Raw genomic sequence first — 14172 nt, forward strand, 5'->3', positions numbered from 1 at the left:
AAGAAAAGGAAAGTAAGTGGATATGAAGCCATACACCGTGGACATGAACAAGGCTGCGTTGTGTGACCAAAACACGTTGATTTGTTCTCTTGCTACAAAAAAATTTAATATACAAAGCAGCCTGGAGTGCCATGTTTGTAGTTGGAACAGATAGTTATATATGTATATATATGAACAATCGGACAGTGCTAAGAGGTCCTAACCTAACAATAGCAGAGGTATGCCATGAAGCATATATACAAAATAGCATAATACAGCATATAGGCTGACTGATGTACAAATACAAGTTCTGGGTCATGCACAATGCCCTCACTGCCACATATGAAGTCTGTTGTGAAACCGTGTACTGTCTTTCACATATTAAGAGCTTTCCCAATGCCCCATGTTTTCACTAATTAAACAATTGTGATCATTAGCGGACAACTTACCTTTTAAAAAGTGGACCAGTCTTCCAGATGTTGGTATTTCCAACACAGCCCCTTGGTGGGTCTGTAATATTCTCCTTTTCAAACAAGTCATGGACAGCCTGTCCCACTACAGCAACAGCATCACTGATGTGTGCTGATTCATTTTTCCCATTGATAAGCTGCAGGCCAATAACTCCTAAAACAAAAAGTAAGACACCATCAAACTCGAGGCTCCTCAGAGGACCATAATTAATATTTTTTAAGGTGTGCATAGCGCATACAAGACCTCACAGGTACAGAACCCTTTACATAGAAACATTGCATTGCAGGCATAAAGTGAAAGCACAAAATAATTAACACGTGGTCAAGACACATTCAAGACACATTCAAAGAAAAATAGAAACAGTGTAAACGGTATAATTCGAGTAAAATGAATAGTAATTTTAGATAGAGTAACAGAGGTAGTTCAGCCAGTAGAAAGCGGAAGTTGACAAGAGAGTATAGGTAGGGATAAAGTTGCAAACTTTACAAAGAAGCAAAGCTAAAAACAGCAGTATTCATGGGGCTGGACAAAGAGAGGATATTTAGATAATTTACATCTTGCGGCTGTCTGATGGATAATAAGGTGCATGGTGTAGTACAGAGGCTCGGGTGAAAAAGAAGAAGCTTTAGGATATGTAATCTAAAACATGCATATAATAATACATTATAAGAATAAAGATATTTATTTTTCAAATGTTTTTATGTGTGCTTTTACATTTTCCCTAAAGTCAAGTGACAACACAAAAACAAAGGGACAGCACTGGCAACAGCAATATCAAGACCCTCATGTACTAAGAATTGATTTCCAGAAGTTGAGGCTAATTGGAGACCAACTTTTGGTGGTTTGTGGACTTTGTGTTGCGTTTATCATGGATGTGCCTTTCGCTGCCTGCACTGCTGCGATTACCTAAACAGTGCTGTAGTTGAACCTGTCGAAGAGTGGGCAGGGTGAGGACGGCAGTTGGGGCATGGGAGGGTGACCCCAAGATAAAAAATCTAATGTCAATTACAGCTTGGCAAACACCGGCGTCAAGAATGTGTCGGTATTTGTCCGGTGGTGAAATGTCCGTAGATCCTTTTTGCCTCACATATTTCATTTATTGTTTTTTGAAATCAAACAACAATTCAAAGATAGTAACATCCCCTCCACCCATTCCCCACAGAGCCAGATAGAGAATGTAGGCGGTGACAAATTTTATTTTGCTGGACAAATCGAGAAAGCTAAGAATTCAACTAAAGAATTGTTTGGGGTTGTAGAGAAGCTCAGCTCCTTGCCTAGTAAAAAGACCATAGAAAGTAAACAAAGTTTATGTGATGATACAGCCACCACGTTCATGAATAATGTTAATTACATTTATTAATCCTTTGAGGATACGGTTACACAGGAGCTTACAGAGAATAGTCTGATCACTGGCCCCAGTAAAAATACATTTCACATTTTCTCACCGGTTACCAGTGAGCAAGTGGAAACTCTTATCAAGGAAATTAAATCTGGACCCTTGACCCCTGCAGTATTAAGAGGTATAGCTAAGGAGGTCACTCCTATTCTTTTGGGTATTTTTAACACCATGTTCACCTCAGGATTTTTTTCCGTTAATTGGATCCACACATTGATTAAAAAAACAAGCCTGGATGCATCTGACCCTCAAAACTATCGACCTATTGCTAGGCTGTCCTTTCCAGCTAAGATAGTGGAAAAAGTTATGAATAAACAACTAGCTCAGTTTGTTCAAGAAAATGACCTGCTTGACTCCACGCAATTTGATTTTTGTCCAGAACACAGTACGGAAACGGCCTTGATAAAAGCTACTGAAGAAATCAGGACAGTTAAGGACAGTGGTGGCGTCCTTTTGGATCTCTCTGTGGCTCTTGCCAACGTCAATCACCACCTGTTGCGATCCCGCCTTAGAAAGCTAAGGGTAAAGGGTCTATCTCTGTCCTTGTTAACATCTTTTCTGACCGAAAGAATACAAACAGTGACTCAGGATGGCTTCTAATCAACACCCTATGTCCTGCCATGTGGCGTTCCACAGGGCTAATCGCTTAGGCGTTCCCTCTTTAATAACTACGTGTATGAGTTGGCTCCACTGATCCAGCATTTCGGCTTTAGCCTAACATCATACGCCCATGACACACAGATTGTTGTGGCAGCGTATAAAGAGCAAGCCTCTCCTGTACTGCATTTTAGAAACTATGCAGGAAGTTAACAGTTGGATGGGCAAGTATTGTCTTAAACTCAATTCGGAGAAAACTGTAATAGTGATTTTCGGCAAACTCCAACCAAGATAGGATTGCATCTGGTGGCCTACAGAGATGGGAGAGTTGCCTAAACTAGTGGATACATCAAAAAATCTTGAGATTTTAATTGACAAGAAACTAACATTCGCCCAGCAAACAAATGCAACGGTTTCCACCACATTTTACCTGCTCAAGAAACTGAGGAAGGTTCTTCCTTACACCCATATGGATCCTAGGAAAACGTTGGTAACTGCATTAGTATTAACAAAATTCGATTAATGCAATGGGTTGTACCTGAATATTCAAAAACAACGTAAAAAAAAACCTGCAAATGGTACTGAATGCAGCTGCAAGTCTCCTCCAAAATCTGCGCAAGTATGAATCAGACTCGACCGAAATTGGTAAACTCCACTGGCTTCCTGTAGCAAGTTGTGTGAAGTTTAAGATGCTATTCTCTTGGTACTGCCCAGGTAGACATCTTAGATCTACTGGCATCAGAATTATGACGGTTCCCAGGTTTGGCACCTCTAGCTGGGAGGGATGAAGCATTGGCTATGGCACGGCAAAGTTATGGAATACGCTTCCTATGCATATCAGACTTGGCTATTCTTGAACTAATGCTAGAAACTCTAGGGCTTACTGTAGTTTCCACAGCGCTAAGACACCTCTGGATATTTGATGTGCTTAATAAGTTATATTAACAAGAATGCGCAGGGTGGGAAGAGAAGTAGGGGCATGGGAGGATGACCCCAAGATAAAACAAAATTTCAGTCACAGCTGGGCAAACTGGCATCAATAATGTATCAGTGTTTGTCTTTATGCATCTCAATTCTGATTTTCCAAACCGAGCTATATACCAATAGGTCACTTCACAAAATACTGAATTTAAGAGGGTCTCATAAGGACGTGTCTCATGAATATTCATTACGCAGGTCACAATTTTCGACCCCCTACAATTGCCCACAATCATAAGGATGGTGGCCTTCAAGTGTCAGCAAACCAAAATGTCTGTGATTGTGTTTAAATAAAGTTCTTTTTTGTTTTAGTTTTTAAATGCAGCCTATTTTTCTTAAAACAAATGGGTCAAAAAATATTTTGCTTTTTCAAACATGTTTACTGACTCGCCCTGAAACTCTTTTCAAGATTTATAAAGGAAAAGAGGTCCAAAGGGATCCCTTCCCCTTTTGCAAATCAGTTATCACCCCAACCTGGGAGTCAGTAACTTTCCAATGTTTTGCAAGTGGATTGCAGTTGCAAAACATTGATACATCATGGTCAGAATTGCCCCTTCCAAATAGCGAGGCTGAAATCATTTCTAAACTCATTTAGTTATTTGGAAACCTTTTCCAATTGCATAATGCGTTTAGTACATTTGGGGCCAGATGTACGACCCTTCCATTTTGCGACTCGGAATTTGCGACTCACAAAATGGAATTTACAACAGTGACTCAGACACTGTTTGCGATTCCCAATGGGGTCGCAAACGACCTGCCTCAATAATATTCACGAGGCAGGTCGTAATTTGCTACCCGATTGGGAATGGCCAGCCCTCACAGGGATGGTGGCCTTCTGAGGTCTGCAGACCACCATGTTGGTGACAGTTTTTTCAATTAAAATAATGTCCCAGTGGAGAGCATTCACAAAATATAGACCAGCAGTTAATGATCAAAGTGGGCAAATTATAACACCATCAATTAGCTCATTCCAAAAATGGTTGTGATTTAATTGTATGACAGGTATAGGAATGAACCAAATATATGACATAGAATGCATTTCACATTTATCCAATTACAAGTAGCAGGTTCACACATTGTGAGGTGACAAGTGCATAGCCGGGATGAGTGCAGGTGATGTGCAAAGGGAAGGTAGTGCCCTTATATGCATCAACAATTCATAATTATGACCTATCCTGCCAGATGTCTGGCATACACATGAATGGTAAATCATTACAAAGGAGTGGCGATAGGGGCCAGCTTCGCTCCCGATCTGGCCATCCTCTACATGGATGATTTTGAACAACAAAACATCTACAACCATCAGAACCCATATGGCGACCATGTTGCATACTGGAAGCGGTAGATAGACAATGTCTTTATGGTTTGGACTGGCAGTGACTCTGAACTCCTCTCCTTCTTTGGATGGCTGAATGAAAGATCTATGGATATCCAGTTTACCATTCAAAAGGACAGGTCGACCATCGATTTCCTGGATATTTCGATAAAAGCTTCGAACCAGTGTTTATACTCTACCCTATATCGGAAATCCACCGAAAGGAACACCCTTTTACGATATGGCAGCCACCATCCACGGGGACTACGCGACAATTTGCCATTCAAGCAATTCCTCAGAATCAGGAGGAACTCCACACTAAAAGAAGATTTCTTCACTGAATCAGATGGTCTGATCAAAAGACTGGTAGAACGTGGATACCCGAAACGTTTGGTGAAGCGTGCAAGGAAACGAGCTTGGCACAATCCAAGGGAATCACTTCTCAAGCCCAAAGAACAATGGGAACATGGACAGGTTGATATGTATTACCACATTCAACACAAGGAGCAATGAGATCCGACAAAGTGTCAATAAACATTGGCCAATCGTGACTGACGAACTGCAGCTACATATCCCCCCTATGCACTCATTTAAGAAAGGCAAAAATGTCCGAGACCATCTGGTCAGATCCTTTCTAGAACCCTTGCGCCAACCTACTATCCAATCGATGTGGCAACTTCCGACATTAGTGGGACATTATAAATGTGGGAACTGTAAAGCTTGTGGCCTAACATTCGAAACAAAAGAGTTCAACCATAACAATTGCACAACAGATCTTAAGACCCACACTAATTGCAACACATCTAATGTCATTTATGAACTGTTGTGCCCCTGTGATAAAATGTATGTAGGGCAAACATCACAGAAGGTCAAGGCCTGAATACTGCAGGACTGAAGTAGGATAAGATCTGGCAGTATAGGGGCTCCCCTAGTTGAACACTTTCAAACTTTCAATCACCCCCTGGAAACAATCAAAAATGGTTGGTCATTGAAGCCATCAACTTGGTAATCAGGGGTGGGGACTTGAGCCTAATCTTGAATATCAGGGAATGCAAGTGGATCATTTTAATTCTGTTCACAATGGCCTCAATGAAATGGATATGACATATGCACAATTGTCTCTGTTAGGTGGGAGTAAGGAGATATAATCTACATTCTTACTGCAATCTACACATCATCCAATCTTAAACATTAGGCTGTGCCTAGTAAACATTGCCAGATTGTGCGTCTGGCATCTAGACTGGACCGCTTGTTGGTACACCCTAAAAATGATTTTACCATGAGACAAATTAGGCATTTAACTGGTTAGCATGTTTTTGCACCCTAAACATGACAAGACCTTGATACAAATGAAGCGCCTCTTTTTACGCTCCCATTCATTACCCCTTTTATCAGCATCAACTGTGGAATACTGCAAGATTCTGGCAACAGTTTTGTAAATATAGCTACAGATGTTTCAATCTCTACGTATTGGGATATAGTATGACATGTATGTAAGTAATGCCTTTTTCCTTCTATGTCCGTAATTGCAAGCATCTGTGTTTTTTAAGAGGGCTTTAATGCCTTAAATGCAATTTTAACATTGACGCTTCTAAGAACGCACGAATGTCCAGAATTTTCTTTACTAACATAAGAAACTCACTACGCCATTTAATGTTTCAATCGCCTCTTTTAAAGATGTATATATGTTTAACATTGAGGTGTTTCTGCACGTGGTATTGTTGTTTTCCATAGCCAGTTGGGCATACTTAGCCTTTCCTATGAAGTATTATTGCACAGAAGTGTAACTCATGTGTGGGCAGGGCAAAGGACTTACTCTGCCTTCAGCACGTGACGTTACCGGCCGATAAAACACACTGCATCTGGTACGTGCATCGGTGCACGCTGACTTTCACTATTTAAACGTGACACTTGACAGCATGTCGGTGTTAGCTGTCAGACGAGCGCCTCGAACCAACAGGTATTTCCCGGCCGCCCTCATAGTTAGGCGGTTTCTGTTTGTTATGCGCCCATTTAGCTCCGGGGCAGAGAGCGGCCCCTCTGGTATTTGCACACGCATTGTCAAGTAGAATAGGCCATCCGTCTTACCGCGTCTGTTTTGAATCCTTTTCCGCCACGTTGCCCCTGACGGGGAGGGGTTTCACATTTTAAATCACATCACTGGTGTTTAACGCGCGCTTTAGATACTCTTAATTACCCATTAGGCTTACATCTGATATTATTTTCTCCTCAGTAATGAGAAATACAAGGGGGGGCCAATAGGCCCCCACGCAAGCATGGCGGGGCCCGGCCCCTCCCACACCCCGTCCCTTTCGGGGCCGCTTGCCCCGCGCCCTCGCCCCGGAAGTACTGGTGTGCTTCCGGGGCGAGGGGGCGGGGTCGCGGCGGCGAAAGGGTTAAAAGCCTGGGGAGCGCGGGAAGCGGCCTCTTTGTGCCCGCGCTCCCAGGCTCGCTCCTCGCCCCACCGTGGGGCCGTGTAATTTTCTGTTTACTCTTCCTCTGCAGATGCGTGATCCCGAGGTGAATTCGCAGCCTTCCAAGAGGTCGGACCGGGAGAGCACCGAAGGGAGAGGAGTTGGCCTAACGGCTCGGACCTGGAGAACAATGGAAAAGGACACGCCGAAAACCGGACCAGCGTGCTCATCGGGGCAGCGGGAGAGTCGGGCGGCCGCGCATCACGGTTTTCCAGGTGGCGAGCGGGCTGATCGGCAGGCGAGACGACGGGGACAGAGTGTGAGTAATCCCGCGCTATGGTGCACTGTGAGGTGTAATTTCCGCCATAATTAAGGAGCGAACCGGCACGATGCGGTAGAGCCTGCATAGTTTTACTGGGATGGCGTAAGGGTGGCTCAGTTGTTTGCAGCATGAGGCTGCCAATGCTATGATCACGGGTTCAATCCCCGGGAAGGGCATAATTTTCAAGTGCAGATTGTGCGAAAAATGTATGGGTTAGCAATTTTAAAAGTAAAATGTACAGTCAGCTCGGTGACTCGTCGGGTGAAGGTAGCTCTTTATCGCTTTCACACTGGCACTGGTGTGTGCATTTGGCCGCTGTGATTGTGGTGACTGCGGGTTTCTTTCTGCGGGGTCGACTTTCTGGGTAGAGTTGATTTTGTCGTTGCATTTGTCGCACTCTTTGGGCACCGGACCCAGGGGAGGTGACTGGAGCGCATGCGTGGCAGGTATGGGGGGGGGGGGGCGGGTGTGGTCCCCGGCGCCCCCGGGGCTCATTTCTCTGCCTGGGATTCTTGGTTGCTGGTGTTCAGACTGTCCAGTGTTGCTTCCGGTGCGTTGTGAGGCTTGTACAGAGGCCTTGCACTGCTCCCGTTTTTGTACACCTTCTTAGTCAGATGTGTATGTTTCTATTTGACTACTCCCTTGCACTGCTGCTGTCCAGTTTTGCTTCCAGTACATTGTGAGGCTTGTGCAGAAACCTTGCACTGCTCCCGTTTTTGTACACATTCTTGGTCAGGTGTATGTTTCTGTTTGACTGCCCCCTTGCACTGCTGCAGCTCCTGCCGTGCCGGCTCTGTGTGAGTAGGATTGCAGTGTTTTTTGTTGTTGCCTTTGACGCGGCTGTTCTGGTCTGTTTTGGTCCGTGCCTGCTGTGACACTGCAGAGGCGCTCTTCTGTAGAAGCAAATGCGCCACGCTTCATGCCCACTAGCAATTACTCCATTGTGCAGCACGTGCTGGAGGATGCGCAGCTCGGCCCTTCCGATGCGGGGGCGCGACACCGCCACGAGGTGGCGCCGGATTGCAGCGAGGCCCCTCACATTTGGCGGTCTTCACAGGAGAGGGGGCGGCGGGAAGGAGAAGGGGGGGCCCCTTCCCCATTACATAGTTTGCTGATGCTAGGGGAGAGGACTCCAGTTTTGCACGGGTGGCTTCTCACTTGTGGAGTGGTTCAAGAGTGACGTTGTGCCCAGAGAGCGTTGTAGGGGAGGGGAACCCCGGAGAAAATGGATTTTCCCTTCTCTTTGGAAACATCGTGGTGGGGTCACCAGGGCTTTAAGTGGAGTGGTGTTGCAGGGTTGAATGCGAGCCATAGTTGCTGCTTGTCCATGGTTCCTGCTTAAGTTGACTGACTCAAGAAAAACCTTGGTAGGTATGAGGTTACTGGTGGTTGTATCTTCCTGCTGGCTTGCGCGAATTTAAACCAATCATTACATTGGTCACGCCCCGTTGAGAGACACATTCCCTGTTTTCATCCACAATTCTATGCGCATGTTTTGGCGCGCGCTACGCTGTCTGCAGGATATGAATTTATTTATGTGAATAGACGAGGGTTGTTTTAAGGGATAACGCTACCCGCCTTCTCCGCGCAGTTACCCCGTGTCTGGAGCAAGGAGGGAGCTGTGCATTTCAAAGTACTTACAAAATAGGATGAGTTATCAAGTGGAGTGTGTCGTTGGGTTTAATCACTCTAGTTGGATGTACGTTGGGTAATGCTGCGGTGTACTCAATGGATGAGGTCACCCTGGCACAATTTTACAAGTCCTTCGGTTAGTGATGTGTTAGTAATGTCAAGCCCAGCGCTGGGGGGGCAATGGGTGAGGCGAGCGGTTGTGGCCGCCTGACTGGGACACAGGCCCAAGGTTTCTATTTAACAAAGGTAATTCGAGGTATTTCAAGATACTTATACAGCTGTAAGGGCAGTTTCTCTTCCAGCGGGACCGTTTCCCTCACGCTTTCTATTGTAATTGTCAGTATCTGATTACTGATTATGCCCCGGGACCTGGGTCATCGGTTAGCGACTATTGTGTGTCTTCCTTTGTCAGACATTATCTCTATAAAACTGAGGGTTGGTGGATAGAGTATTACTGCACGTGGGCGACAGAGTATTCTGGACAATAAATTTGAGCCTGTCCCTGCGTTTTACATCAATTATGCTCAAATTGCCGTTAAAACACATATCTTGGGATTAAGGTGGAAACATGATAGGCCCAGCTCCGTTCTGTATAAAGAGCCACAGTGGAACCTATTTTCATGCTAGAAGTGACGTCATCAGTCCAGTTCAGTTTCGAATGGCCAAAGTGGATGTATTAATGTTTACACGGTATATCAAGTACCGTTTGGCTCCAGTTTGGTGGAGAAGTGTGGCTCAATGGTTAGAGTGGCAGACCCTGATGCAGAGGTCTAGCCCGGGACCAGGAGTCAATCCCCTGTCTTTGCGGGTCTTGGCTCAATTTACCAGCAACTGCCAGCCTCTGAGGTTCACGAAGTTTCATTTAAGTACAATAGCGGGGTAGGAAAGGCACTATCCCAGATCCTATCACACCTGTTTACGAGCAAGTTGGTCCAGTGAACTGTAGACCGGGGGACCACCTGCTATTGGGGATGGCAATAAGGCAGTGAGAATTTTAAGTAGAATTGTGTAGGTAGGTTAAGTACTATCCCACATCCTATCACACCTGTTTACAAACAAGAGGGTTCAGTACATAGTTGGCCGGTGTGACCACCGGCTACTGGTGATAGCAATATGGCAATGGGCCATGTTAGCTCACAAGTTATTCAAAAGGATGGGTCAGGGCCATAATAAATTGCCTGCTGAAAGGGGAAGAATTGTATCTTTTTCTTAAAATCAGGAATGTCCAATGTAGGCACAGGAGGGCTGCACCCATGACAGATTGGCAGGGTAGCCAACACGCTTTAAAAAATGTTATATTTAGAGGCACTGTATCTAAATGCATTTAATATGTTAATTCTAATCTCAGGGATGCCGCCCATTGTACACCTACAGTGGGGCAAGAACACGTCAAACGATCATTTGTCAGAATGGTTGAGTGCAAGGAACATGAAAAGCTGCCCACATGGGTTTAAAGGCTGTGACATTAGGATAACAGTTGCTGTGCCCTCGCTGTTCCTTTATGACTCAGCAACAAGACAGTCGTGGTAGCTACTTAGGGGGTAGTTAGACAATGTGACCATGAGGGCCGGGCGGGCACTGCAATCTGATCCCTGCTTAACACCCTCCTTGCACTGATCCCGCAACCCCATAATAATTTTTCTGGGTGCGGGAATTTTTTCGTGTTTTCACTTCACCTGGGTATCTGCCCGCTACTTACAACGGTAACATGGCAGAGTGGTCTACGTAATCGACAATACTAGTTCGGGGTGACCGGGGGGCTTGCTGATTCAAGTTACACTTGCGTACGTGCTTGCCTAGGCCTATATGCACGTGCGAGTCGACTTAACAGCATTTGGCACTTAATTCTTCCCCACCTGTTTTTTGCCCAAGTAAGTCAGCTATACCAAAGGTCAGCCAGGAAATTGCCATTCCATGGTAGACCTGTTAATTTCAGGTACTTTCCTCAGAGGACATAGAGCACGCAAAAACTCACTATAGTAGAGTGGATCTAAAGAGGAGGGTCGCGACCATGCCTAAATCCCATCTCTGATACTGCTGGTGCAGATGAACAGGGCTGAACTGGGGGAGGCAGAATGGGTTGATGAACGGTAACACATTAAACCCTGATCTGTTGAAACTAATGTTGCATCATGATTTACAATAGGTGGCGGTATACTATGAATTGATTGGACAATCATGTGTGGCAGCGGGGGGGCCACCTGCTACTTGCAACTTGTTAGGGAAATGATGCTCAGTCTGGGATCATGAGAATAATATATATAGGTTATGGTTGCCCCTTAGTTATATTACGCGTTACCACTGTCAGCCACGATCCAAGCCAACAGTCAGGCGCAAGGGGTTCGATACTTAGAACACGTATATCTCATCAAGTTGTGATTGGGTGGGTGCCAATACAAACGGACTGTCCCTTTTGAACTGATATCCTAATCATCCTTAAGGAGTCATGAGGGCGTTATGGTATGCACTGGGGACTCCATGCTTTGTGTCACTGCACTGCACACTGGGTAGTGTTTGTTAATGAAGGCCATTTTACAGGGCACTCCTCGTAACACTAATACAGTCACGCTACAAGGGAACCCAAACTGAGGCTATGCTCGATACTTAGTCGGAAGTGTTTAGGAGTATGCATCTGATGCTAATCGTATCTCAAACGTGGCAAGGGATGGCAATGTAAGACTAGCACATGTACTGCAGTTATCGCCAGAAACACTAATGGTTTGTGTTTATCTTTTTCATTTATGTATGGCCGGGTCCATGGTGGATATCTGGAGAGCTCCGCATCACAACAGCTGCTACAGGTGGACAGCCCAAGGGATGCTGACGTCAGGTAGAGGATGGCAAACAACAACACAAGTGTGATGGGCGAGCGATCAAAGGACGCAGGAGGTGCCAACACAGAGTTGATTGTTTTGGTGTGTAAGCCCTTATATTGGGCTGGCGGCAGTAATGTAGCAGGATGTGGTTTCACAAAATGGCAGTATTTGCCGTAACAGGAAAAGGTATACCTACAGTAACGGCGCCTGTGCACGCAGGGCCACCAGTGTCAGCATGATATGCATAGATCACCAAAGGGTAAGTGACAACGGTAGAGATGGGACAGTACACAAGGGTGTGCATTCCTAGCTTCGGCAACCCCTGGAATGATAGGCCTATGCAACGCCTCATTTCCCCGGTTCAGGAAGTGGGGACTTCCATGGTAAATGTAGTACCATTCACTTAACACTTTCCAGAGCGTAGTGGCGAGGTGTGGATGGTTAGCAGACTGTACAGTAGGCCAGTGGGAAGAGTAGAATGGGAGTACCAGGATACCCCCGGTCACAGCATCTGCAGGGACCCTCGAGAGGCGTGCCCCCACACCTTCGTTCATGTTAGGACATGGGGTAACGATGATAGGACCCAGATTGCACCATGGGGGGCTGCATTTCCCCCGGCTGCACGTAAGAGGGGGGGGGGAATTAGGCGAGTGCACGGAGTCACTCGGTGAAGAATCACTCGATAAAGAGGATCTACACTTGGTTGGAGAAACTATTTCATACACATTATTGACAGAATATCCCACAAGGGGTCATCTCAGGACCATGTAGATTAACAGAAAAGGGGGTGGTGATGAACAGAGTGCCTGAATTAAGCAGACCACTCTTACCCAGTCCAAAGATCAGGGCTTGATCCATCACCGTTTTTTAGCTCACTGCACCATCCCAGCTCAGAACTTGGCTATATGCAAATTAGTCTGTTCCTGTCCCAGTGCATGATGGGAACAGGGCAAACCAAACTACCAAGCCAATTCTTGTACTGGGAAGGAAACAAGCTTCCGGGGACCGGTTTCTGCCATTTCAGGCGTCTTCGGCACGGCTTGCTTGAATCCTGATGGTGCAATGAGCAAGGGACTCACATCTGAGTATACCCTTCCACGCTTATGGTGGACAAAATGATTCAGAAAAGGGGGTGGTGATGAACAGAGTGCCTGAATTAAGCAGACCACTCTTACCCAGTCCAAAGATCAGGGCTTGATCCATCACCGTTTTTTAGCTCACTGCACCATCCCAGCTCAGAACTTGGCTATATGCAAATTAGTCTGTTCCTGTCCCAGTGCATGATGGGAACAGGGCAAACCAAACTACCAAGCCAATTCTTGTACTGGGAAGGACCCCCTTTTCTGTATCGTTTTTGGCCACTATAGGTGTGGCAGGGTATACTCAGACATGAGTCCCTTTCTCACTGCTCCATCAGGATTCAAGCAAGCCGGGCCGAAGAGGCTGAAATGCCAGAAACCGGTCCCCGGTAGCTTGTCTCCTTTCTGGTGAAGAATTGGCTTGGTAGTTTGGTCTGCCCTGTTCCCATGATGCACTGGGCCAGGGACAGACTAATTTGCATATAGCCAGGTTCTGATCTGGGATGGGGCAGTGAGATAAATAACGGTGATGGATCAAGCCCTGATCTTTGGACTGGGTAAGAGTGGTCTGCTTAATTCAGACACTCTGTTCATCACCACCCCCTTTTCTGTATCGTTTTTGGCCACTATAGGTGTGGCAGGGTATACTCAGACATGAGTCCCTTTCTCACTGCTCCATCAGGATTCAAGCAAGCCGGGCCGAAGAGGCTGAAATGCCAGAAACCGGTCCCCGGTAGCTTGTCTCCTTTCTGGTGAAGAATTGGCTTGGTAGTTTGGTCTGCCCTGTTCCCATGATGCACTGGGCCAGGGACAGACTAATTTGCATATAGCCAGGTTCTGATCTGGGATGGGGCAGTGAGATAAATAACGGTGATGGATCAAGCCCTGATCTTTGGACTGGGTAAGAGTGGTCTGCTTAATTCAGACACTCTGTTCATCACCACCCCCTTTTCTGTATCGTTTTTGGCCACTATAGGTGTGGCAGGGTATACTCAGACATGAGTCCCTTTCTCACTGCTCCATCAGGATTCAAGCAAGCCGGGCCGAAGAGGCTGAAATGCCAGAAACCGGTCCCCGGTAGCTTGTCTCCTTTCTGGTGAAGAATTGGCTTGGTAGTTTGGTCTGCCCTGTTCCCATGATGCACTGGGCCAGGGACAGACTAATTTGCATATA

At 45.9% G+C, this 14172-nt stretch overlaps 1 protein-coding gene across 4 annotated transcripts in view; it reads right to left on the bottom strand.

Moving 5' to 3' along the window:
- The window catches only part of GRIN1 (glutamate ionotropic receptor NMDA type subunit 1), a 778837-nt gene that overhangs the window by 505459 nt on the left and 259206 nt on the right, over positions 1–14172 (bottom strand). For all 4 annotated transcript variants that reach the window (XM_078642154.1, XM_078642156.1, XM_078642155.1 and 1 more), the window contains exon 7: positions 429–603. In XM_078642154.1, coding sequence (XP_078498280.1) covers positions 429–603 — 175 coding nt within the window. The remainder of the gene's footprint in view (positions 1–428; positions 604–14172) is intronic.

Source organism: Lissotriton helveticus, chromosome 5_1, assembly GCF_964261635.1.
Source record: "Lissotriton helveticus chromosome 5_1, aLisHel1.1, whole genome shotgun sequence".
NCBI classification, from domain to species: Eukaryota; Metazoa; Chordata; class Amphibia; order Caudata; family Salamandridae; genus Lissotriton; species Lissotriton helveticus.